The sequence below is a fragment of the Anabrus simplex genome, chromosome 1, assembly GCF_040414725.1.
Source record: "Anabrus simplex isolate iqAnaSimp1 chromosome 1, ASM4041472v1, whole genome shotgun sequence".
Classification (NCBI taxonomy): Eukaryota; Metazoa; Arthropoda; class Insecta; order Orthoptera; family Tettigoniidae; genus Anabrus; species Anabrus simplex.
In genome coordinates this window covers 471,361,135-471,389,058 of record NC_090265.1, presented here as the reverse complement: position 1 = coordinate 471,389,058, position 27,924 = coordinate 471,361,135, and the positions used below count along the sequence as shown (strand labels likewise).

Genomic DNA, 27,924 nt, shown 5'->3' with positions numbered 1-27,924 from the left:
CTTTTTGACCAGCATGTCAACAAACCTACATGTCTTAACAAAGTTATAGCATTATATTATCAAATGAGATGGTCCATAGAGGTCCAATATCAACATTGTATATTAACCTTCAACTACAACCTCGTACTTCTTCATCAAAGTGAACTACAATATCACCATATGCTATTGACTTTCGACTTTTATCTTATGTAAACAAATAATTACAGGTCATTTGACCATCTTTCAACATAATTTTATTCAACATCATGTCTTAAAAAATTACAATTTTGATCGTCATTCTCTTTATTATATAGTTCTAACCGCTAGTCGGTCAACGTCATTTTATAGCAATTTTACCACTTGTCTATAACAAACTGTTGCTTTATTCATTTTACTTATAATAGAAGTCTTCCAATATCACTACTACAAATACTTTCACCAAATGTAAACTTCTCACTCATAGCATAGTCCTTAAAATCAATATTGTACTAATCTTCTACCACATGTTAATTTTCTTTCAAGTCTCCTCAAGGCTTTTTATAAATTAGTTTTATTTTATTTTATGTGAATCAGGTGCCTATTTTTATTTCAACGTCAAACCCATGGCTGATGATGCCTATATGTACGGCGAAACATGTACCATTTTAATTAAAATGTCAGTGTAATTCAACGAAGACAAGATTTAATGTATTTGATTAGGTGGCCAAATTAATAAAATAACTTATGGTTATTATTTCAATGACGTATTTAAATCGTGATTTGAAAGAATATCACCAAAGGTGATGCCTGGTAATGTTATTGTGTTAGACAACGCTCCTCATCACAATGTGAAGTTAGAAGATATCCCAAACAAATACTGGAAGAAAGCTGAAGTATTTGCTGGCTGAGAAGTAAAAAATGTAAAATGCAATGAATGACTTGTTAAAACCGAGTTTCTGGGGGGTTGCGAAGACTCACGAAATATGTAATCGATGACTTACAGACAAGACACATTTCCTGTCTGTACAGTGAATCCAATCAATACGGAAAATGAAATTTACAAATAATAATCAATGACTTAGCCGAACGAACGGGCCACACTGTACACAGGCTGTAACACTGTGAATTAAACCCAATAGAGATGGTGTAGAGCCAGCTCAAACATTATGTTGCCAGCCTTTAACACGTTTTCAAACTTTGTGACATGTAAAAATTAAGTCGCAGCATTTCTACTGATGTGACAGTGAATCGTCCGATCTACAGGGAACTGACAAGTTCGGATTAATAAAATACCTGCCGGGCTGAGTGGCTCAGACGGTTAAGGCGCTGGCCTTCTAACCCCAACTTAGCAGGTTCGATCCTGGCTCAGTCCGGTGGTATTTGAAGGTGCTCAAATACGACAGCCTCGTGTCGGTATATTTACTGGCACGTAAAAGAACTCCTGCGGGACTAAATTCCGGCACCTCGGCGTCTCCGAAGGCCTTAAAAAGTAGTTAGTGGGACGTAAAACAAATAACATTATTATTAATAAAATATCAGTACTTGTCACATTAGCAGGCCTAGTTACAAGATATTAGAACCATTCCGTATTGAGGTTTTCACTTTAAAAAAGGAAAAATTTAGATGTATCCTCTAATTCAATACAAAATATAATTCCATCATTAGATGAAGCAATAAAATTCAAACCTGTTTCGACTCGGTTGAGCCATCTTCATTGAAATAAGGGGGGTTAAAGTAATCTACACCGGGCGAGTTGGCCGTGCACGTAGAGGCGCGCAGCTGTGAGCTTGCATCCGGGAGATAGTAGGTTCGAATCCCACTATCAGCAGCCCTGAAAATGGTTTTCCGTGGTTTCCCATTTTCACACCAGGCAAATGCTGGGGCTGTACCTTAATTAAGGCCACGGCCGCTTCCTTCCAACTCCTAGGCCTTTCCTATCCCATCGTCGCCATAAGACCTATCTGTGTCGGTGCGACGTAAAGCCCCTAGCAAAAAAAAAGTAATCTACATAATACAAACTAAAAAGGTGCTAAAAACATTATGAAGGAACAAATGAAAAACAAAAGAGACAGATGGAAATAACAATATTTACATCGCTAGATGGAGCAATAAATAACTTGCTGAGACAAATTCAGTGAAAAAAGGTTAATATAAAACATAATTGAATCCAAAAAATATGCTAAACCTACGAAGAAAAGGAAAGAAAATAAATGATACAGATGGAAACGAAACAATAAATGGTTGGGAGGGCAAACACACATTTAGTATAAGACAAACACAACTAGCCAACATTGGAAATAATCTTCGAGAACGGGACCGCTAAATTGAGAAGAAATTGAGAATACTGCTAATCTAAAATTTTAAATTCATCAGCGTTTTTCCATCACTTATCACATGCATTTCACCTAGCATGCTGCCTCCTCTCAAACTTGGTTTCTCAAGCTTTTTCGCTCCCCTCCTAGCCATTCGTGGGATGGTGTTTCTAAGAAAGACAGACTGTCAGCCTGAATTTTCAACACCATGATTTCGTCCTGTTTTTGAATTGTTATCAAACTTAGTCTAATTTAGTCTAAGAGGTGCGCAACCTCACCATTAGCACTTATTGTTTTGTTTCCATCAGTATCATTTATTTTATTTTATTCTTAGGTTTAGCACAATTTTTGGATCTAATTATGTTTTATATTAGCCTTTTTTCACTGAATTTGTCTCAGCGAGTTATTTATTGCTCCATCTAGTGTTGTAAATATTGTATATTGTTATTGTTTTTATTTCCGCCTGTCTCTTTTGTTTTTCATTTGTTCATTATGTTTTTAGCACATTTTTAGCTTGTATTATGTAGATTACTTGAACCCCCCACCCCCCTTATTTCACTGAAGACGGCTCAAACGAGTCGAAACCTGTTTGAATTTTATCGCTCCATCGAATGATGGAATTATATCTTGTATTGAATTAGGAGGATACATTGTAATTTTTTCCTTTGTAAAGTAGGCCTAGTTGTTAATTTTCGTGGCAAATATATTTTATAGTAATGAGATGTATTTTTGTTACCATATCTCAATATGTCTATAACTGTCAATTTTCATTTATGTTCATATTAATGTAAAGAGCAGGCAGTGACACATGTGGACCTCACTGAGTGATACTAAATGTTTGTTTATGTTTGCTTTATTCTTTCGTTGGAAAGAGTTTAGAAGGCACATGAGTTTTAGCTGCTCATACTGATTCATTGCACTTTGTATCTTACAAACATGTTCAATTGCAAGAACAAATTGAGAATTCTGTGATATCATTTGGAATTCAATTCAATGACAAGATGGTTCATAACTATTCATCACCTGAAATTCTAAATACCAACCAGTCTAGATTTAATATATTTTATATAAATCAGGTGCCTGTTTTTATTTCAAGGTTAAACCCATGGCTGATGATGCCTACATGTACGGCAAAACATGTACCATTTTAATTAAAATGTCAGTGTAATTCAACAAAGCATTGGTGAAAGAGACATGATTAGCAGAATAAAATCAGCGCCTTGAATACTGATTTACGCGAATAATCCTCGCCGCCGAATAAGCCACGCACCCTAATTTTAGGAAGGCTAATTTTGAAAAAAATTAAATGAACTAAAATTCTTTCCATCGAAAGAGTAACGTAGGCATAAAAAAACCACTCTGTGAGGTCCACGTGATCTTTACGCAAATATGAACGTGTAAATTTATGGATATAGCTACTTTGCCTGAGATGATAAAAATACATTATCACTTCTATATAATGCCATGAAAATTAGCAAGTAGGTTTGACAGGTATTTCATTAATCTGAACTTGCAATAGGCTCGAATCCCTGTAGATAGGAAGATTCGTTGTCTCTTGAATCACTAGAATCATCTCCTAAATTACTTACAATTTTTTTTGGCTAGTGGCTTTACGTCGCACTGACACAGATACGTCTTACGGCGACGATGGAATAGGAAAGAGCTAGGAGTTGGAAGAAAGCGGCCGTGGCCTTAATTAAGGTACAGCCCCAGCATTTGCCTGGTGTGAAAATGGGAAACCACGAAAAACCATCTTCAGGGCTGCCGACAATGAGGTTCGAACCCACTATCTCCCGAATGCGGGATGCTCACCGCACTTAAGCGACTGCAGCTATCGAGCTCGGTACTTACAAATTCATCACACTCCACATCTAAAACACTTCTCAAACGCAGTCTCTTTTTACTCGGATAGTAACACAACCGGTGATGAATAATTATTTTCGTGCGATGTAAACACTTGAAACATGATGCTTGCTTGTTGTTTGAAGGGGCCTAACATCTAAGGTCATCAGCGCATACTTGAAACAAACACACCGGCAAACTCAGATATTAGTTCTGCAATACAGTGAAACCATGTTATTACATGACTTCGAATTAACCGCCAACTCGTAATTCAGAAATGCGTCACTAAATATTCTAATACCCCATACTACAAGCAATCAACATTGATTCACAGTTTAAATATTTCAAATGTCATGGGAAAAACAATTTCTAAAATGTATCCAACAAGGTGCATTTACAGTATTCAAATAATGAACTTGGATAAATCACTGGCAAACAAAACCGCACGCAACGAAAGAAAGAAATAAAATATTCAAAGAGAGAAATCTATGCTGACTCCCTTGCGCAAATGCTTTATTCTTTGGTTTACAGTACTGTTTGCATTTTTAGATGCCTTGTGCTTGCATGGAAAGTGCCCGACACCCTTAAAACATCATGGCTTATCAAACTTTCCTATAACGAAGGGAGCAAGCTTTAGCTTCCGTCTGCATTGTATAACAAAGTACAGTACAGTACAGTACAGTACAGTACAGTACAGTACAGTACAGTACAGTACAGTGACCCCATCTCCTTTAAAACCATAAGTCCGCCTGGGCTCGGCAGTAAAAGGTAAAAAATGCAGTTTCATCACCATTGACAATATTATTTGGTGGGTACAAATGAATTATGAGCCACGCGTTTTTACAAACTGTCGGCATCGCCAGTGTTCACGGATTCTGCTTCTCCGCACACTGCCTGGTACGTGGTACTGTGGCGTTTCTTAAAATGCCGAATACAAAAGAATTATGATTTCACTTGAACTTGGAAACACACTATAGACACACCAAAGTGAATGAGAGTGCGGAAAGCTACCCCTGCACGTTCCAGAAGACGCATTCTATCGTGACACAGAGAAATTTTGAATTTAAATTAATCTGTAAAATACTATTTTTTTTTAAATATGAAGGCAGTTTAGAATTGAAAGCCTGAATAGTTTTCCATTTAAATATGACATATGGGGACACTTTTATTCCATCTGCAGTTACACAAAGCATAACTGTACACCCAACATCGAACACTTAGGTGAGCAAGGAGCGTGTTGCCAACCTTAATGCAAATAAAACTCGCACCCCAAATTATTTTTTTAAATATGCGGGGATTATTTGCCCATTGTATCCACAAAGGGTAAACTTCTCCCTCCATTTCTTACTGTCTTACGTGAACCAAAATCGCACATTTGACCCCCTTGTCCAAGAGACTATGATCTGACCACCTAAATATATCTTGTTCAAGATCAGGCAAGAGTATTGTTGAAGAATAACTGTCTCTCTCCCAGAGTTGGAACAAAATCTTGTCCGGTTCTAGATTAGTTTTATACCATCAATAAAATCTGTTCGTAATTCCAGAAAAACACATACAGGTGACAACCATTTCATCTGCTGTAATTTAGCTATACCGTATCTCAAATTACCTGGAAGATAAGAATAACAAGTCCAGTCATGTGCGCATTGCAGTACTAGTCGCATTAAAACACCAGTCAAGGAACCGCGAGATCGATAACTAATTCAAATAATTCAAATAACATGTTTTAAGAAGAATACAACATTTATACAATCACCATAATGAATCAAGATGATATTCAATACAATTCTGAAGGTTAATGTACTCACCAATGTCGCCTGCAGAAGATACGTTAGTCAATCCCCTCCATATCATCGTCATCACCGTCGGAATCATTCACATTAATCACTATCCGTTCAATGACATGGTCTACTAACTGATCTATATCAACATTCATTTTTCTTCCATTTCGATGACGTGTTTTACACACATTTTCCAACGTTGAGGGATGGTTCAATCCCTTCCAGCAGCAGTTTTCTTACTTCCACAAGGATGAAAGTTTTGTTGTTCTTAGCCACATGGCCCTTAACTTGGCTCCACACACTTTCAATTGGATTTAAAGAACAATGGTACGGAGGTAACCTTAAAACTTGCCTTCTCGATTGTAATGCGATATCATCTACTCGATATGCACCACACGAGTCCTTAATATGCTATGGGAAGACATTAAGGAGTTCCAACTCGACACGGCTCGGTTCCTAAGGGATTCCCTTCCCATCCAGAAACTTAATTATATTTCCCTTTCTCCACGATTGAAGACACACTGCTTTTCTCCACTTCTCAATGCTTTTCCCTTTTTATGCTTTATGTGAGAGATAAGTAAATATGAAAAACACATGGTAAGATACTTTATCTTCACTCCACACGGAAATTTGACAAAAATTAAAACAGTTAACTAAATCCTAAACACCAAGACAACAAGCTTAATTAATATTGATCTATGACCAAATATTAGCGCGAAAGAAACTTGTAATACTATGCAAAGTCACTAGTGCGCCAACAACACCGGGAACACAGCAGTAAACAGAAAGCACATTGGTTGTACGTTAGCTAAATGAGCTGCTACTGAATACTGCATTGGCTGTTCTGCTGTTAACACATCAGCCCTCTCAAAAGGCACTTTAATGAACGAGTACCAATTATAAATTGAAACTAAACAGCCTTTTCAAAGTGAAAAGTGAAGATAAATAGATTTAGATGTATGCATAACTATTATGCGGAAATAACATTACTTAACACGCATAAAGTATTTTTAACACCTTACCAAAAGATAGACAGTACCACCGCATTTACCACGTGTTTTTCGTATTTACTTTAGAGCCCGGTATAGTTCAATCTTTTTACGCATACTTTTCTTGACAATGAAAGAAGTTCACCAAATGTTTTTGCGAGCGAGTTTTACTCAACAACATTGATATTGACCTCCAGAGCTGTAATGCCATCATCAACCTTTATAGGTTTATCCATAAGATCAGTTCAGTGCCGCCATATTCATTAACAAAACAGCTAAAATTAATAGAAAAATCATTATTTATAGCCAAGTTTTCTGTCATATTCATTACTACACCAACATCTCTCTAGGCTCATAAACAGGTACATTTACTGGGCTGGGCAAATAATTGGTACAATAACCATTGACTAAAGTTGAACTCGACGTCATATTTGATATTATAACATTATCTGATGATGAAGATGATGCTTGTTGTTTAAAGGGGCCTAACATTGAGGCATCGGCCCCTATAACATTATCAGTCAGGCAGTTTGTGAATATTCCTTGTTAGTGTTATGTGAATATTTACAGAGAAAATAATAGGAGGAAGACAAGGGGAAAGGCCCAGAAAGAGGTAACTGGATACGGTGAAAGAGAGTATAGAGAAGAGAGGAGTAAAAGTAGAAGAAATATTGAAGGAACGCAGTGGTGGAGAGATAAAAGACTGTGAAAATCATTGATTCACAATCCGACCAAGAAGACTGGAAGCGGGAAACTAGGAAGAAGAAGAAGAAGAAGAAGAAGAAGAAGTAGAAGAAGAAGAAGAATTATGCAATAGTACATGCCATATGGAACTATTCTGGACAACTTTGGAAATAACTGCTGGCTGTGTTACTATTTTGGGAAATGCTATCACAAGCCCAAGTAAATAAAAGACCAACTTTCTCATCTCTAAACAGGACATGCTTAACACTACAAGCCCAGAAGAGTCAAGATAGCATCCCTACCCTGTGGCGGCGTTTTTTAAACTCTCAGAAAATACATCTCAGTTCTGTCAGTTCCTCTAATTTTTTTTTGCTAGTTGCTTTATGTCGCACCGACACAGATAGGTCTTATGGCGACGATGGGACAGGAAAGGGCTAGGAGTGCTAGGAGTGGGAAGGAAGCGGCCGTGGCCTTAATTAAGGTACAGCCCCAGCATTTGCCTGGTGTGAAAATGGGAAACCACGGAAAACCATTTTCAGGGCTGCCGACAGTGGGGTTTGAACCTACTATCTCCCGAATACTGGATACTGGCCGCACTTAAGCGACTGCAGCTATCGAGCTCGGTAGTTCTTCTAATATAAACAAACAATTTCATATACATATTCTTGAAAAAATGGACTATCACATGAAATCAATTCAAAAATGCTTACATTCATCAGTGGAAAGGAACGCAGGCTACAATATTGGTACATTCTGTCATCCTTTTTCACGCACTTGAATTCCTAATTCACTCATATAAGTTTGATAGTTTTCAGTCAGTGAACAACAGAATTACACATTGTTATTCCCAATACCTAGCTTTGGTATGGTAACACTCAAAACATTCTCCTATGCAAAGACCTACATCATATTTACGGCAATATACGGTCGTCATTTTCTTTACAGCACAGCCGGTGTTGTGCTTGGACTTGTCGCAGCAAACCTTGCACATACGCTGAACACGGCCTTCCTTCTTCATGCCCACTGCAGGTATTCTGTGTGGAAAATGATCTCTACCTACTAGCCTCATTGCAGATGATGCTCGTGATTCTTCAATCATTTCAGCGCCAACACTACTCACTAAAACATCTGCCAAACGTTCGCAAAATTTCAATAGGGGAAGTTTTTGTGAACAAGCATTACCGTACAGTATATGGCAAAATCAAACAGACAGAATGACAATTTTTTCCACCACTTGATCAACTTCCTTCTGAATGCATACATAACATGCCAGCAATTTCTCTCTATCCTCATGAATCTGTTTATGGTAGTTTTTGATCCATTTAGATCAACGATATTTAGGCATTTTTCATATTGAGCACAACTTTTCAACTGACTTGCTCACAAAGTTATGAAAGTTATGGTGACCAACGTTAGCTAGTAGAGAGATCTATGAGACAAATGTAAGAATACCACTTGGAACACTCTAGCACCATGGAGTTGTGAGCTATACTACTGCACTGCGACAATCTCGCCCCACCACTTGCCACGATGTCATTGATTACATAGTCTTAACCATTAAGATATAATTTTTGCAAGATTATGAAGCCAAATGTATACATCCAATATGGTGCTGAAAATTCTATGCAGGGCACAGTATACGTACAATGTAAAACTCATATTTTAAGTCAAAATTTAAGTTACAATGGAAGATCCAGGTATGTGTAGCGTCGATGTAACTTGGTACTGCATACCACATGCACAACTTTTCAACTGACTTGCTCACAAAGTTATGAAAGTTATAGTGACCAACATTAGCTAGTAGAGAGTTCCATGAGACAAATGTAAGAATACCACTTGGAACACTGTAGCACCATGGAGTTGTGAGCTATACTCACATACAGCCATTAAGAACAAAAATGTAAGATTTCCACTAAAATGTTCTTATGCTCAAACTTCATCAGTGTATTCAATCAATGTTCCCCTCAAGTTTTCAGCAATTCATTTATCAACTGGGCAGCTCATTTAACATGCTGACTCAGAACTGATAGACTAGCAGCTATATCTGGTCTAGCACCGAGAGCAATATACAGTACAGTAACACCCCCAATACACAATAACTTTTCTGAGTTTTCTTCCAAAAATGTCTCTCTCCTAGAATCCAGGATCCACAACAATAGAACGAAAGAGTGTACAAGTCTCACTTAAGACCCCAGTACATGGGACCCATACCAGGATTATTTGATACAGGAACAGGAAAAGATCCAAAGGAAAGCAGCACAATCCAATGTATGGGACCCATACCAGTATTATTTGATACAAGAACAGGAAAAGATCCAAAGGAAAGCAGCAAAATTTGTTCTTGGAGATTTCTGACAAAAGAGTGGTGTTACAAAAATGGTGCAAACTTTGGGCTGGGAAGACTTGGGAGTAAGGAGACAAGCTGTTCTACTAAGCGGTATGTTCCAAGCTTTCGTTGGAGAAATGGCATGGGATGACATTAGTAGACGAATAAACTCGAGTGGAACTCTTAAACGCAGGAAATATCATAATATGAAGATAAAGCTGTAATTGAAGAAGGCAAATTGGGACAAATATTTTATAGGACAAGGGATATGGGATTAGAAATAAGGGAAATGTTCAATAAATTTCCAAGTTCTTCGAAAACATTTAAAAAAAGGCTAGGTAAACAACTAATAGGCAATCTACCACCTGGGTGACAGCCCTAAATACAGATGATTGATTGAGCTAACAGAACTCCCTCAGGTACCTTTAAGACCAAAGCAGGAGTAGGATAGGGATGTCCATTATCATATATAATGTTCTGTAAGATCTGCTACCCTCATCACAGCTACAACAGCCAGGGAACAACAGATCATCATATGCAAAAAGTCTGACAAGAGTTAGCAAGGAATACAGCCACAAGATACAACAGAAAGGGGGTCATGGTCATTGACAAAGAAAACTATAACCTTTCACACATGAGACAAGTAGGTTGCTTAAGAGGTAGAGGAGAGATCTGTCACCTGCCCACCCTAATCTTGAACAATGGAGGATAACTCAGAGGAAATCAGGGGAAGACTTCCAATGGACTGCAAAGTGACTGTCAAGTTAACCAAGATCTAGAAAGGACTTTAATGAAGAACACAAAAGTCAAGTTGAACGAAGTGCCGATATTCCTGTTATATCTAGCCGATTCTCCTCTTAATTCCTGCAATCCGAAATCAAGCAACATAATTCACTCATTTAACAGAAACTAGGTACATGCTAAGTTTTTCCTGATGAATAGAGTTTGTGATTTTTAGCATTTGCAATAAATGCAAAATATATCAAAACTTGTCAGTGTATGTGCCTTAATCTTATTTGACCTGTACGAGTGGCTTTAAGCGATTTCGAATTAGCGATAAAATGCGAAATTGCTCAAAATGTGAAATTATACCATTTATGCGAAATAGATGCAAAACTCCCGATTTTGTACGAAATAAACGTGTCTTTTCAAAAACAATGCATTGTTCTTAAAAATAAGATATATGTTGTTATTTATTTCAGGAGAAATTAAGTATTACGGTGCCTTAAACCAGGAATATCTTTCACTGTCAATTTTTACACTGTCTACATACACACAGATATAAATCTGTTTGTTATCAAATCATTTTGACGAGACATAGGTCAGTTTCACTTTGTTTGTAACAATATACCTCAGGTTGGAAACTGGTTGACTGCCGTTCGTCAGTTTCATTTTCCTTCACTGCCGACTGCAAACCTCCCATGCATTCTTGTAGCACCAGCTTCGATTCCAGCCTCCAGTAAATTATCTCGGTTTTCTTCTCGGTCTACTTTAAGTTTGTTGTTGACATTCCTACTGTTAGCTGGTGATGTGGAGATAAACCCGGGACCCGCGGCGGATAGTGCGATCTCAGTTTACCATCAGAATATCTGCTCTCTTAAAAACAAAATTACTGACTGTGAGCTCTACCTACAAGAACTATCTTCTTTCGATATTGTCGCCTTCTCTGAAAGTTGGTTAACTGACTTTGTTTCAGACACGGAAATCCCTCTTTCCAAAGAGTTTTCCATTTTCAGAATGGACCGTGGATCTCGGGGCGGGGGAGTTCTCCTGGCCGTTAAATCCAAATGGCATGCTAACCAACGTACTGATTTAAGTAGTGACTGCGAAGCCATTTGGGTAGAAGTGAAATTTCAGCATTCCAAATATCTATTTGCTTGTTTTTACAGGCCACCTCGATCAACCCTCAATTATTCTGAAAATTTTCTCTCTTCTGTAATGAAAGCCATTAATCTGAATCCTAATGTAATTATATTAGGCGACTTTAACCTCTCTATTTCTTGGAATTCCCCTGCTCATGGTGTCCCTTCTAATAGCCTTGACAAGTGGTATCTCGACCATTATATTACGGGCCTAGGCCTCCAACAGTACGTCCTTGAGAACACCTGCGGGGATAGTCTTCTTGACTACCTGCTCTGCTCCGTTGAGCCTTCCGTTATTTCTGTGGGACGAAATATTTTTAAATCGAACCACAAGTCTGTAGAGGCAACATTCTCTGTTGCCCCTCCCCGCCCCCCGAAATGTCATCGACCCTTTACCAGGAACTGTGTACCCTTGTGGCGAAAGGTTGATTGGCAGGCTGTCAATCACACCCTCTCTCTTCTACCCTGGCACTTGCTGCAAGTGGGTGAAGTGCAAGAAGCAGTAGACCTGTTCTATGAACTGGACTCGTGCTGTGATCCGTGACCTTGTTCCCACTCGTAAAACATCCGCCAGATGCCCACCTTGGAAGAAAAGTGACACCAAAATTGCAGAAATTAATAAAACGAAAGCCTGGAAAGACTGGAAAAGGTCACCTTCTGAAGCCAGCTATAAAACTTTTTCTGACCTTCGCAAACACCATAAACAGCTTCTAAAACGGGATTACCAGGACTACATAAACTCTGCCTGCCTAGAAGTGAGAAGTAATAGTAAAAGATTCTGGTCTCTGATAAACAGCAGGAAAAATACAAAGCGTGTGCCAGACACAGTGACTTGGGGTGATAATTTAGCCAGTGGTAGTAATAGACCGGAAATGTTCAACGATTACTTTGCGTCTAATTTTGTTGCACCTGTTCAGTTCCCAGATTTTCCGTCTATTGATTCTGTTCCTTCTCATAGTCTCAGTAATCTTTCCACCTCTGAGTCAGAAGTCTATTCGTTACTTTCCTCCCTCCCAGAAAATAAACCTACTGGTCCGGATGGTCTCAGTCCTGTCTTCCTTAAGAATACCGCTACGACTCTTGCCCATCCTATTGCTGTTATATTTAACCGTTGCTTCTTAGCCGGCTACTTTCCTGACGACTGGAAAATCGCTAACATCACTCCGGTTTTTAAAAGTGGAAAGAGGTCTGATGTCAGAAACTATCGTCCGATTTCTATATTACCCACTCTGTCGCTTATCTGTGAAAAGATTATCCACCAGCGCCTTCTTTCTTTCACACTTCCTTATATATCGTCCCAGCAGCATGGTTTTCTTCCTGGTAGCTCCTGCCTAACTAATCTGGCTGTTCTTCTCCATCGTGCAACGTCTGCTCTTAACGCCGGTTCTCAACTGGACGTGTGCTACATTGATATTGCTAAGGCTTTTGATACCGTAGACCACGCACTTCTTTCCTATAAACTCTCAGAACGTTTTAATATCCATGGTCGCTTGCTAACTCTCCTGCAGAGCTTCCTCAATACCAGAACTCAGCGTGTGGTTCTTGATGGGTTCAGTTCGACTCTTGTTATGGTACATTCTGGCGTCCCACAGGGCAGTGTCCTAGGTCCGCTTCTTTTTGTCTTATTTACTGACGATCTCATTAATTCTATATCCTCTGTTTCTTGTGAAATTCTACTATTTGCAGATGACTGTAAAATATTCAAACAAATCGATTCTTTATCTGACGTAAACTCCTTACAGAGTGGGCTTAATTCACTCTCTGAATGGTGCTCCACATGGCGTCTTAACCCTAACCCTGCCAAGTGTTCCTCTATTTCGATCACGCTTCGTAAATCCCCTAGTCTCAGTAAATACTCCCTCCTCGGTAACCCGTTCCCAACTCTAGCAGAACAAAATGACTTAGGAGTGATGTTTGACAGTAAATTGTTATTTGTCCCCCATATACAAAAGATAACCGCGCGAGCAATGTCACTTCTCGGTCTGTTGTATAGATTTTCTGACATCACCGATATCCACGCCCTCCGAGCCTACTATGTATCTTGCATCCTACCGATTATTGAATTCGCGTCTCCCATTTGGTCTACCTCTTCACCCACTAATCTGAATCATATTGACCGCGTGCAGTCATTCTTCTGTGCCATTGTTAGAGCCAGAGTATCTGATTGTCGAAACTTGAGCAGTAATCAGATACTAGACAAGTTAAACCTTCACCCGTTATCTAGTCGCAGGAAAGTAGCCGACCTTAGATTCCTATATAACGCTGTTAACGGTTTATTTCGTTCTCCTGAACCTGTATCCTTCTTTTCCATACATGTTCCAACTCGCAAAACCAGGATTAATACGCCCCTTCATATTCCGTATTCCCGCCTCTCTCTCGTTCAAAGAAGTTTATTTATCCGCATACCAACCCTCCTTAACTCTTTATCTTCAGACAGGAACTTGGACGTTTTTTCTTCGTATGCCTCCTTTAATCGATTCTTCCTTAACTTAACCTAGTTCATTTTCTTCATATTCCTTTTTTCTCTTCTCATTGCTGTCCTCTCTTTTGTACATAATATAATATTTATTTTTTACTGTGCTATACCATTACTTAAGTGTTATGTCTGTATTTATCTTACTGTGCCTAGCTATAAGTTCTTCTCTTCGTTTTACGTTCAACAATTTTTCTCGTTTCTTTAGCCTTTATTTTTTGTTTTTGTTATGTTGTGTCTCTAATTATGTTAGTTTTTAATTTTTTCCTCTATATTTATCGTTAGATGTTTTTTCGTCATTATTCTTCCACTTTTCTTTATGCTTGCCTTGTGCTACTCTATTGTAAATATGTATGTAGACAGTTCTATTTCCTATCCTTCACAGTTCCTATTTTCAGGAACTCTGCTTCGTATTACTGTTCAGATAAAAAGAGGAAAGGACGATACCTTCACCACATCCTGTTTCAAATTTTGAACACTCCAGTTTATCAACCTAACATCACACCGTTTACCTAGAGTCTACACCTCCCTGTATCATATTGCCTGCATTTCCATTTCAATCAACATCTATCACCTAGAAGCTTTTTGCAAAAACTCATCTAAAAAGAGATTACTTACCGATATCATATTCTTCATCTTCATGATTATTCACAAATAATGGAGATACCAAAGACTCAGCATCATTATCATACTCCTGGAAGGAAACGATGAGAAAAACATCAGGAAAATTTATATGATATACAATGCATTCATAACAGAATGTAAATTTCAGAAAGCAGCAAACAAACAAACAAACAAACAAACAAACAAACAAACAAACAAACAAACAAACAAACAAAACAAATAGCTACTTCCACAATGTAATGCTGCTTATCTGGTAAGATTTAAAATCCTACAAGCAAAAGTTAGCCTCTTCAAGGTCTACTGAGAAAGAATATAATATATAATTTAAAAAAAAAAAAAACATTTCAAATGTTACAGCAGACAGTAACATGCACAATAAAGTAGCCTACTTGATTTTGAAAATCAGAATCAATTATCAATGTCAACCACAAATAACTTGTTAAATGAAATACACTTCCAACCTATTAGGCCATGTTTTGTACATATAGCATGTGTTAGTGGCGTGCACTGAACCCCATCTACCCTAGCAGCTCTGGGTAAATATCTTTGTACAAACATTTTCTTATTATTCCTTAGAACGCTTTTTATAATGTTTAAAAAACTGCGAACATCTAAGCCAGGCCAAGTTAAGCTATCTCAACAATCTGCTCACACTACCGCAGTTCAGCTTCTCCAGCGAGCTGCCTTTCCTTGCCAGCGCGAAAGAGAGCTATCCCAGCGAAATTTAAGTCGTTTGGATGACGCATGCACTTGAAGCTTCCTTGTCCTAGGAGCAAGGCAGGGCTGTGGGCCTACCCTGACAGCAATTACTGCGAAAGCCCAGCTAGCTTAGGTAAGGCATGTTAGTTTTAATACTTGACACTCAAAGTGTTCAGCGCCACAAGCTAGAAGCTACAAGACAAATATCAACATGTTAACAGTATAGCCACTTGCACATCGTCTTGCTAATAAAAATAGGGCCAGTTTATGAAATCAATATACAGAAAAATATATTTTATTTTGGGATTTCGGAATGTATAAACCTTTTTCGAGCAATTCATTGATGACACGTGTAGAATATGTTTTCCGATAGCCAAGAAAAATATTTAGGTTGCCCAGTATGAACACAAAGTTAAGCGTGAAGTAAAATAATTATGTATTTGGTTGTCTGTGATGGTGGTATACAGTGAATCTTTGTAGTGTTCCTATCGGATCATAGGTGAAGGTTTCGCGAGTTCTGTGGCATTCTTCATTAATATAATGTGTATTATATATCGTGACGAATATTTTCCTTCATTTGTCAGTGTTGTGTGTACGTACACTCAGTAAGCGAGTGGAACTATAAAACTTCGGCGACGGTAAAATACCAGTTAAATTTTGCTGATTCAGTTTAAATTAGGCTTTTTAAGTTAAAAACAAATCGTCCCAGTGTATTTTTATGAAAACCATGACTGTACTATCACGAAAAGTCACAGGGTGAAACTGTAAGTACATTGTTTAAAATCTGCTATAGATTAAGTTATGATGTTGTTGTCACTGCAGTGAATATCAATTTGGAAATATGTGCGAGTATGTGGTTGAAAATATTCTTTAAGACCATTCTCAGATAGACACTTTCCACAAAAAATGCCGCCTTATAAAATGGTAATGTTGATTTCACAGTGTGCAGTGGGGGCTACGATTGCTTACATTTTAAAAAAAATTTGCAGCTGGGGTAACGAATGTGTTCATCGCACGCCACTGGTATGTGTTGAAGAGATGTTAACTACAGAACAAAAATGGCAAACCGGACACCACAACGTTCTGACTTCACGTCGGTTGGCCATTTTTGTTCTGTACTTAACATCTCTTCAACACATACTACAGTATATGTACGGACCAGAACCTAATAGGTTGAAAATGTATTTCGATTAAAATGCAGTCGTGAAATTTCAATATTCATTAACTAGTTAACTGTTCAAAGAGACCGAGCAAGTGACTGCACGTTTTTGGTCATGTAGCTATCAGCTTGCATTCGGGATATAGTGGGTTCAAACCCCACTGTCAGGACCCCTTAAAACAGTTTTCCATGGATTCCAATTTTCACATCAGGTAAATGCTGGAGCTGTACTTTAATTAAGGCCATAGTTGCTTCTTTCCCACTCCTAACCATTTCCCATACTACTGTCGCCATAAAATCTGTGTGTGGTGGTGCAACGTAAAAGCAAATTGGAAAAAAAATTGCTCAAAATCCTGAAAATCTATCTTCACTTTCAGTAAAGTTGCCAAGTAACTCATAATTGACACTGCAGTATGATATTCCAGGGTGTCAATATCTGCTGAAATAATGGTACGTTGCTTTTTCTGCAAGTAGAAGAGAAACTTCCGGAATATGAGATACTGTTAGGTAACAATAGTTATGCCAATTGTCATGACCTGATTTCTTCGGAAATGTATGGAGAATCACATTAAGACTACATCTCCTTACACATGCCGTGCCCTATGGAACAAATTTAGGACCAATATTTTTATTCTGATCGGTTGAAAAGCAAATACAATGTAGTTTATGGGAAAATAAAATTGTTCGTCTTGCTTTAAAGATAACATTCATCACATACTTTATCTGAATTGTACTAGTTGGAGTACTGTTCAAATTTTGTTTTAAGGACCCTTTCCTCTGCACTTACTAGACTAGAAAGAGCAGATAAGGAGTAATTCATCATCAATAACATCACGTGCAGCAATGCTTATCTCATCCAGTGGCAAGGTACACGTCATGGTTCGGCTGTCTCCATTTCATTTGGTAGTGCGCCACAATGGAGTGTTGATTAATACTCTTCATGTTTTCATCAGTTTATCGTCCAATCAATCAATCAATCAATCAATCAATCAATCAATCAATCATTGAATCAATAAATCACTCGTAATCTGCATTTAGGGTAGTCGCCCAGGTGGCAGAATCGCTATCTGTGGTTTTCCTAGCCTTTTCTAAAATGATTTCAAAGAAATTGGAAATTTATTGAACACTTCCCATGGCAAGTTTTTCCAATCCCTAACTCCCCTTCCTATAAACTAATATCTTCCCCAATTAGTCCTCTTGAAATCCAACTTTATCTTCATATTGTGATCTTTCCTACTTTTAAAAACACTACTCAAACTTATTCGTCTACTAATGTCATTCCACGCCATCTCTCCGATAGTTCGGAACAAACAACTTATAATACCAATATAGTTGGTTCGTTCTGGACATTATAAATTTTCCAGCTAACACATTCCTGGTTGCCAGCGTTTGCCACAGTATGCACTAGCCATGCATCTTGCTGGGTGTGCTATTTATCAACTGATGAGCCCAACTTGGCACAATGGGGCAAAACGCTGGCAAACGGGAATGAGTTAGCGGGAAAATTTATAACATCCAGTAACGTACCAACTATATTGGTATTATAAAATTTACTAATTCAGAACAAACATTTCAGGTTCCCTTTGGGAATCAACATCTTTATCACATACCACTTAGTCGAGCAGCTCGTCTTCTTTCTCCCAATTCTTCACAGCCCAAACTTTGCAAAATTTTTGTAACGCTACTCTTTTGTCGACAATCACCCAGAAGAAATCGAGCTGCTTTTCTTGGATTTTTTCCAGTTCTTGAATAAAGTAATCCTGGTGAGGGTCCCATGCACTGGAATCATACTCTAGTTGGGGTCTTACCAGAGACTTATATGCCCTCTCTTTACATCCTTACTACAACCCCTAAACACTCTCATAATCATGTGCAGAGATATGTATGCTTTATTTACAATCCCATTTATGCGATTACTCCAATGAAGATCTTTCCTTATTTTAAAACCTAGGTACTTACTGTAGTCCCCATAGGAACTTACACCCTATCAACACAGTAATTGAAACTGAGAGGACTTTTGCTATTTGTGAAACTCACAACCTGACTTTTAACCCCATTCTAAAATCATACCATTGCCTGACGCCTATCTTACAACATTATCAAGGTCATTTTGCAGTTCCTCACAATCTTGTAACTTATTTATTACTCTATACAGAATAATATCATCTGCAAAACGCCTTATCTCTTATTCCACTTCTTTACTCAGATCATTGATATATATATAAGAAAACATAAAGGTCCAATAATACTGCCTTGAGGAATTCCCCTGTAAATTATTACAGGGTCAGATAAAGCTTCGCCTACTCTAATTCTCTGAGATGTATTTTCTAGAAATATATCCCCTCATTCAGTCACTCTTTAGTCTAGTCCAATTTCACTCATTTTTGCCAGAAGTCTCCCATGATCCATTCTATCAAATGCTTTAGACAGATCAATCGTGATACAGTCATTTCACCTCTGGAATATAAGATATTTGCTATATGGTGCTGGAATCCTTCAAGTTGATCTTCAGAGGAATATCTTATCCTAAACCCGGGTATTTACCAGGAGGAGGAGGCTAGACGGACTGTCAGAGCCTTTCCTATTCGGAAAAAAATTAGTTAAGACAACCTCGGTTAAGTACCTAGGGATAATCCTTGAGGCAAGACTGAGTTGGAAGATCATAAGGTGGATAAGGCTCGCAAGATTATGTGGGCCTGTCGCAGGGCCGTCGGGAAGACTTGGGGCCTAAGACCTAGGGTGGTCCAGTGGCTCTATATCTCCATTGTACGGCCCACGATCATCCATGCATCTATAGTCTGGTGGCCAGGCTCAGAGAGTAAAACTGTGAGCACCAAGTTAAACAGTGTCCAAAGACTTGCGTGTCTAGGAATAACAGGGGCACTGGATACTACACCATTATGTGCAATGGAGGCCATCCTAGGTTTTCCCCCCTTACATTTATATGTTAAGGTAATAGCGGGAATGAGTGCCTATCGCCTTTGGTCACTCGGAGGATGGTCCTTCAAAAACCCGAATAGAGGTCATGCCTCTATTCTTACAAGGCTTCACCAGACTTGCCCTATGACAATGATGATCGGGGATCTGATGAAGCCTAGCTTTAATTTGAATTATAAATTCACAGTGGTGATACCCACAAGGGAGGAGTGAGCCGCGGACGCTGGGGCCCGTCTTAAGTCTGGGGGCTGTACATGGTACACAGATGGCTCGCGGACGGAGGCGGGCACAGGCGCCGTGGTCTGGGGGCCTAAGACAAGGCTCTCCCTTCCTATGGGTAAATATGCTACTGTTTTCCAGGCTGAAGTATGCGCAATACTAGCCTGTGCTTTAAATATATGGAAAATGCCTGGACACAGAAGACACATCACTATATGTAGTGATAGCCAGGCAGCGTTAAAAGCACTATGTGCAGTTAAAACAACATCAAAACTGGTATGGGAATGCCAAAGGATGTTAGATCAGCTGTGTGAGCTTAGCTCAGTTACCTTATTATGGGTTCCTGGGCACACAGGAATCAGTGGAAATGAAGAAGCTGACAAACTAGCGAAACAGGGCTCAATGGGTTCCTTTACAGGACCAGAGCCCTTCCTGGGAGTGTCACTCCGAAGTGTGAGACTGGTAATATCCCAATGGATAAACCAGTCTCACCTAGATATTTGGAAGAGGTTAACCATAGCAAGACAGGCACGTGAACTTATCAAAGGGCCGAGTCAAAGCTATAAAAAGGTCCTAACGAATTTGAATAGGACCAGAATGAGAATGGTAGTTGGACTGTTAACAGGCCACAATACCTTACAGAGACACCTACACATCATGAAAATCACCCAGGATCCGATGTGTAGAAGATGCGGTAAGGAGGAGGAGACCTCCGCGCATGTGTTATGTCAGTGCGAGGCTTTTGCAAGCACTAGACATCGATACCTGGGCTCACACTTCGTGAGCCTGGAGGACATCAGGAACGCCAAAATCCGGACACTGGTATCCTTTATAGGAGCACTAGGGCTGGACTAGGCAAACCCGTTCAAGGGGCACAAAGGGTCTTCATAGACCTACGTGTGGAGCTCTGCGAAAACAGGGCTCACCCATTTCTTATCTATCTATCTATCTATCTATCCTAAACCCGAACTGCCTTCTATTGACCAAGTTATCAATTTTGCAAACATGTCTATTATTATCAGAAAGAATGCTTTCCCAAAGCTTACATGCAATGTATGTCAAAACTGACTGGCCTGTAATTTTCAGCTTTATGTCTATCAATCTTTCCATTATACACAGGGGCTACTATAGCAACTCTCCATTCATTTGGTATACCCCCTTCATGCAAACAATCATCAAATAAGAACTTCAAATATGGTATTACAGTACAGCCCAATCCATTGTCTTTAGTATATCTCCAGAAATCTTATAAATTCCAGCTGCTTTTCTAGTTTTCAACTTTTGTATCTTATTAAAAATGTCATTGTTATCATATATCAATTTTAATACTTCCTTAGCAATAGTCACCTCCTCTACCTGGACATTATCCTTGCAAACAACAATCTTTCCATACTGCTGACTGAATACTTCTGTCTTTTGAAGATCCTCACAAACACACTCCCCTTGTTCATTAATGATCCCTAGAATGTCCTTCTAGGAACCTGTTTCTGCCTTAAAATACCTATACATACCCTTCCATTTTTCACTCAAATTAGTATGACTGCCAAATATGTTTGCCATCATGTTATCCTTAGCTGATTTCTTTGCTAGATTCAATTTCCTAGTAAGTTATTTCAATTTCTCCTTACTTCCACAGCCATTTCTTATCTCTTTCCAATCTGCACTGCCTTCTTCGTCTCTCTATTTCTCTGTTATAATAAGATGGGTCTCTACCATTTCTTACCACCTTTAAAGGTACAAACCTGTTTTCACATTCCTCAACAATTGCCTTAAACCGATTCTAGAGTCTGTTTACCTTTTTTTTTACCGTTTTCCACCAATTTAAAAACTCCCTGATGCCTGCTATGATGATGATGATGATGCTTGCTGTTTTAAGGGGCCTAACATCAAAGGTCATCGGCCCCTAATGGAACGAGATGGACGACATGATATATGATGGTTAAAAATTTTAAAATGTATCCACTGACTAGAGTTTTAAAAAAATGGTGGTGATGAAAAATGAGTATAAGATTATACAATCAGTGGGTCTAAATCACAATGCCGTATTTTCTAATAAAATAAGAGAATATACAGGAAACAAAGCAATAAAGCATTGCCTGGAAGTAAAGGTATATACAATATATATACACATATAATTTACGTTAGACGTTAAAAAAACACATTAAAATACGTAACACAAACTAAAATGAGGTCAATAGGATAAAAGCGCAATTATAGTCCATCTTCGTAGTAAGCGTCTTTCTGGACGACCGGAGGTGTGGCCTGGCCTCGTGTGCGAGGAACTATGGGAGCATTCGCGCTGGTGGTGGGGGAAGAACTTGAACCTTTCCTCCAGCTGACACAGTCGAGTTCAGGCAGCGGACGTAGCCCTGGGAACTGACTGAAATAGTGTGGAAAGCTTAGGTGCGATACGTTCCCGGGTCGGGGTGGTCATTATGCAATGGCTCATTGGTGTACATACATCACACTAACTCAAAGGTGTAGGAATTACTTAATATGATAAACTAGTGAAAATAAAATAGTACCGTACATTGTACAAATCGAGTCTTATATTTCAATTGTCTGCCTTAAAACCTTGTCAATTAACTACACAGGCCTTTGAGCATAACATTCTAAAATTTCAGTTCTATTCCAGTACGGAAATACTTCATAACTTTCGTCATAAATGTTGGTGACGTCAAGAAATCAGAGGGTCATGCCTAAAAGAATTCATATCGGATGATGCTTTCGACACAACGTGAAATAAATCTCAGTGTATAGTAAAAGTGGAGGTCAATATTTTGGCACTCTGTAGCCTTTAATTTATTCTTATACATTCTTATTATACATTCTTACGAATATGAAATCTGTTATATAAAATTGAAAGGTTTGAACCATTTGGTAGAAAATCAATTGAACATAAGACAGTAACTTGCAACTGGTAATACTGCGAATAAAGGAAGTTCGTTTGAAACTGTACTGTACTGTATACCAAGGAAAGGCGCATCGGTACGCGCTATCAGTTCATCAATCGCCTAACGAATAGGAGGAAGTTGTTTCCACTGACAGCCTGGAGATATAATCTACTTAACGTGATTTCTAGTGAAATACGTATAAAAGAGATTAATTAATGCAAATTTGTCGGGAAAATGCAGAGAAGAAGCATTAGTAGAAATACTTCAGCTACTTTCATAATAACATTAACAATGTCTACTTTTCTTGTCCATCAGAAGAAATATAATAATATATAATACTCTTGAATAACCTGCTATTGTTATGACAGACAACAGGTCTCCTACAGCAACAGCAGCAACAAAAACAACGAAAACAGCAATAAAATGCTCCGGAACAATAGACAATATAAATCTGTCTCATAAAATCAGAGCAAAAATATTATCGGACTTCTTACGTGTTCTATGATCACTTTTGTTTAATATTCGGAGTTCGGGGATCTTATTTACAAATTATTCAGAATAATCTTCACTCTCGTCTGAATCAGTGTCATCTGAAGTTTCACCGAGGTTGATGTCGGACTGGTCTAATACTAATTCCTTATGCATGGTGTTGTTACGCTCCCAGTATTCCTGCTCAGTGTCTTTTACGTGGTCGCAACATTTTTTCCGTTTGTCTTGCGAATACTGTGCAAGCAATATCCGCAAAGAGCTTCCTTTTTGTCGAGTATGTCTGCTGTCAAGTCACGAGTGATCTATAAGACAGAGAAATATTTCGTACAGAATAAGCATGTTTATTTATATTGGGAATAGGAGCGCCTCATTTATGAACAGTGAAGGCATTAGAGATGCTATGGCACACATTTTTATGCTAAAAAACTAATTATGCTGTATTACTATTAATTGAGATATATATTTTTTTTTTGCTAGGGGCTTTAAACGCACCGACACAGATAGGTCTTATGGCGACGATGGGATAGGAAAGGCCTAGGAGTTGGAAGGAAGCGGCCGTGGCCTTAATTAAGGTACAGCTCCAGCATTTGCCTGGTGTGAAAATGGGAAACCACGGAAAACCATCTTCAGGGTTGCCGATAGTGGGATTCGAACCTACTATCTCCCGGATGGAAGCTCACAGCCGCGCGCCTCTACGCGCACGGCCAACTTGCCCGGTGAGATATATTCTTATCACGGACCTCTCCTTTGATATCTCCCCAAACCGACTCAGTGTGATTGAGATCTGGATGATATGTTTCATATGTTCACTCATGGTATAAACACTTTCACGTGCGTAGCCTCGCAGTGGTCTCCCAGATTTAGAAGAGGACTCGTCACTTCAGTAATGTCAACTTAGCCCGCACGTAACAACACGCGCCGCTTGAGAGACGTTTTCACTTCAGCGCTAGCCTGGCGACTGGACCTGCTGTAGGAGTGGGGGGACGATAGCTCCCACCACTGCATGCGCAACCATTTCTCGCGCAGGACGCTTTCAACCAAAACGGACTATAACACATATACACTAGGACAAAGGACATCGTTACACACAATGAAAAAGACCACTATCCCTCAAAACGCGGATGAAGAGGTCTGCCAACTGCTCGTCATCTCGCAGGATGAGGGAGATGGTAAGTGGGGGTTTTAGACTACGGCGCAGATCGACCAGGTCCACGCGCTCCATAAGGATGTGTACCACAGAAAGATGATCCCCGCAAGTACACACCGGAGGGGGTTCTCATTTCAAGAGATGGGAGTGAGTTAGGATACCGTGACCGATACGAAGACGACATAATACCACTGCTTCCCTCCGTGAAGCCCGGAGGGAAGTCCTCCGTACCTTCGTTGTACCTTTTATTGCTCTCAGCTTATTTGGAAGGGCAGTGGCATGACACTCCATCTCCCAATGGGACATAACCAGATGTCTCAGCTGAGAGCGAATATCACTTGCTGGAACCTTGTACGGCAACGGGGGCAGTGTAACTGCCTTCTTGGCAGCCTGATCTGCTTGGGAGCTACAGAAACGCGATTCTGAAGCCGGCGTCCGAACACCCAGCCAGCAGGTACTGGGTACGCTGCGCCAGGGGGTGCCGAGAGAAACAGGTATCAACAGACTGCAGCCAACTCAAGGAGTCAGTACACACAAGAAAGTCGGCGCTCATCAGACAGTGCGTACCGCAGAGCTTCACAGATAGCATAGAGCTCTGCTGTGCACACACTACAGGTTTCCGTGAGAGCAAAAAGAAACCAATCAGTATTGACTACGAACGCACAGCCCACTTTAGTGTCCGTACTCGAGCCATCCGTGTAAACGACGGCTGAGCATGGATACCGGCCAACAATGGACAGAAAGAGCCTCCGGATAAATCGAAGGGTCCGTGTTTTCCTTCGGGAAAGTGTGCAGATCCAGGATAATTTCAGGTCGTCGTACTACCCATGGAGCTACCCCACTTGGTTGTCTGACAAGGCAAGGAACCGAAGGTACGTGAAACAATCTGTGACTGCTATCCAAGCATATTCCAACCGGCCGCGTTGCTCGAGGACAAGCAGCGTACAGCAAACGGTTGCCATTGTTGAATACGCAAGGATAACTTGGATGAAGTGGCATCAGTCGCAAATTTGCAGCATACGAAAGAAGCATTTGCTTCAAAGGGCAGAGCAGATAAAAATTTTAGCATATAGTTGACTAATTTAATAGATATCCATTTTATGATTTGAAAATTTCTATTTAAAGTCTGTAATAAATTGACATAGTAAATAAGTAAGATGAAACACAGATATATTTTAACAATTTCAAGATTTTTATATATAACTGATGTGTTGATAAGTATATCTGTTACAATGTACCAAGTCCGAAGATTACTGATGTTTTGGCACCGCTGAGAAAAGAGTAACTGGCCTCGAAACATGTACGGGAATTAGGTATAATAAAATATGTAAAAGTACTGACAAGGTGGGAAAGTATTTTATAGAAATTTGAGAAGCATTTGCTGGCGCTCCGGTGTAATGATGCCACACCAGACTCAGCGAGCAGGCTAGCAACGGGGCTTGTACGAAAAGCTCCCATCGCCAACCTAACCCCGCTGCGGTGGATGATGTTCAGCTTTGCAACGATGCATGGTCTTGCTGAGCCATATGCTGCACTGCCGTTGCCTAGCCGGGATATAATATGTGCCCTATAGAATCGCATGAGCACCGTGCGGTTAGCACCCCAATTAGTGCTGCTAAGAAACTTCATGATATTCAGCTTCTTAGTGCATTGTACTTTTAGCTGCTGCACGTGTGGCTCCCACGATAATATACTATCGAAAAGGAGCCCAAGAAATCGGTAAGTGTCAACTACGGGAAGAGCGACATTTCCTAGATAAAGTTCAGGAGGAGGGTGAAGTGTACATTGACGACAAAAGTGGACAACAGAGGTCTTTGTGGTGGAAAACCGAAAGCCATGTTCTAAGGTCCACTGCCCAAATCACCTAATAGCTTGCTGTAATTGTCGCTCTGCAACTGCCATATTACGCGAACTATAGTACAGAGCAAAATCGTCAACATATAGCAATGGTATTACGCTGAACCAGCAGCAGTGGCAATACCGTTTATGGCAATGGCGAACAGAGTGACACTAACGGTGGCGTGCACCAACCAAGAGTAAGTTCTACTTCCGTAGTAAAGTACTCTTGAAGTCAGCATTCGGCGACTTCCATACGAGAGTAAATTACTTCCGAAGTATTTTAGTCCTGTCAGATACTCCTGGACTAAATTACTACAAGAGTAAAATGTTGAAGAGCACCATCTTGTAGTATATTACTAAAGAAGTAAATAACGTACGAATATAGGTTAGAATTTACTCTCACGTCGTGCATGGAGTAAGCTAAGTTTAGACTTGTTGACTAATGATAGTATCGTGCCGTATATGAGAGGAAAGACGTTTCAAACGTGTTTATGGATTACTTTATATTATATTATATTATATTGACGATCTCGACGCAGTAAACGATGGGAAATGTAATACTGCGTAGGCCTACAGTGCGTGAAAGGCGATAGCCGTGTAATGTGAACACGGCGAGTTTCAGGAACGTTTTTGGTCTTAGGAAGGAATCCTTTACTTTCCTTCTAAATCTACTTGGAGATCACTTACAGCTGAATTCTTCTCTTAATTTTGTTGTATCTCTAAAATTACAGTTGCTGTGTGCCCTACGAGTGTTTCGTACCGGAACATTTCAGTACGGTACAGTTGCCGGTGATCTAATTAGCGTTTACCGCACAACTGCTAGCCGTATCTTTCATCGCGTAGTTAAAGCAGTAGTTGAGGCTAAGAGGGAGGTACGCCTGCAAATGATGATCGTTCGGAAAATAAAAGGATATTGTTCACGTTGGCAGGTTTCCACACGTCGTGGGTGCAATTGACTGTGACTGCGCGCATATTCCCATTTATTGCCCTCTCGGTGACAACGGTGAACTTTTCAGAAATCGGAAGAGGTTGTTTTTTTTTTTTTTTTTTTTTTTTAAATTTGCTTAATGTCGCACTGGCAGAGATAGGGCAGGAAAGGCCTAGGGATTGGGAAGCGACCGTGGCCTTAAGGTAGGGCCTACAGACCCAGCATTTGCCTGGTGTGAAAATGGAAAAATTTTGCTGTGGATGTAGGCCATCTGTATGAAGAAACCGCCATCAGTTTTAATTTTTCCCGCGTGCCCATGACTTTCTGCTTTGCTTTTAAGTCCTTCTACAGAATCTTAACTTGCTTTTCACTGCGTTTTCCGTCACTCGAAGCATTGAATTCTTTCGTCACGACTTTCCATGAATTTCCTTTCTTATCCAGCATCTTTATGTTGTGTTTCTTACACCTTATATCCTTTGCATAGATCGTCATTATCTCTATTAACAAGCATTTATCTTTTTCGCTTACGTTTTTCCCCCGTTTCCTAACGCACATAACCTTATCTATTTGGATTTCTTTAAAGAAGATACACGAACACAGCACTACTCCGCGAGTAACGAGCGCTACTTCTGTAGTAGTAACTAAAAGAGTAAATTGTACTTCAACTCTCCGACGTTACTTCCGGAGTAAATAACTCCCGTAGTAATTTACTTCTGTAGTATGGACTTCTTTAGTAAACGCTACTTCCGTAGTAATTTACTC

General features: G+C 39.5%; 1 protein-coding gene across 8 annotated transcripts in view; it reads right to left on the bottom strand.

Annotated features, from left to right (window-relative positions):
- Ada2b (Transcriptional adapter 2B) overlaps positions 1-27,924 on the bottom strand; it is a 153,178-nt gene that overhangs the window by 56,108 nt on the left and 69,146 nt on the right. For all 8 annotated transcript variants that reach the window (XR_010858488.2, XR_010858487.2, XR_010858489.2 and 5 more), the window contains one exon: positions 14,846-14,921. Coding sequence is in view for 4 of the 8 variants with exons in the window: in XM_067135259.2 (XP_066991360.1) it covers positions 14,846-14,921 (76 nt within the window). In the remaining 4 variants the exon portion in view is untranslated. The remainder of the gene's footprint in view (positions 1-14,845; positions 14,922-27,924) is intronic.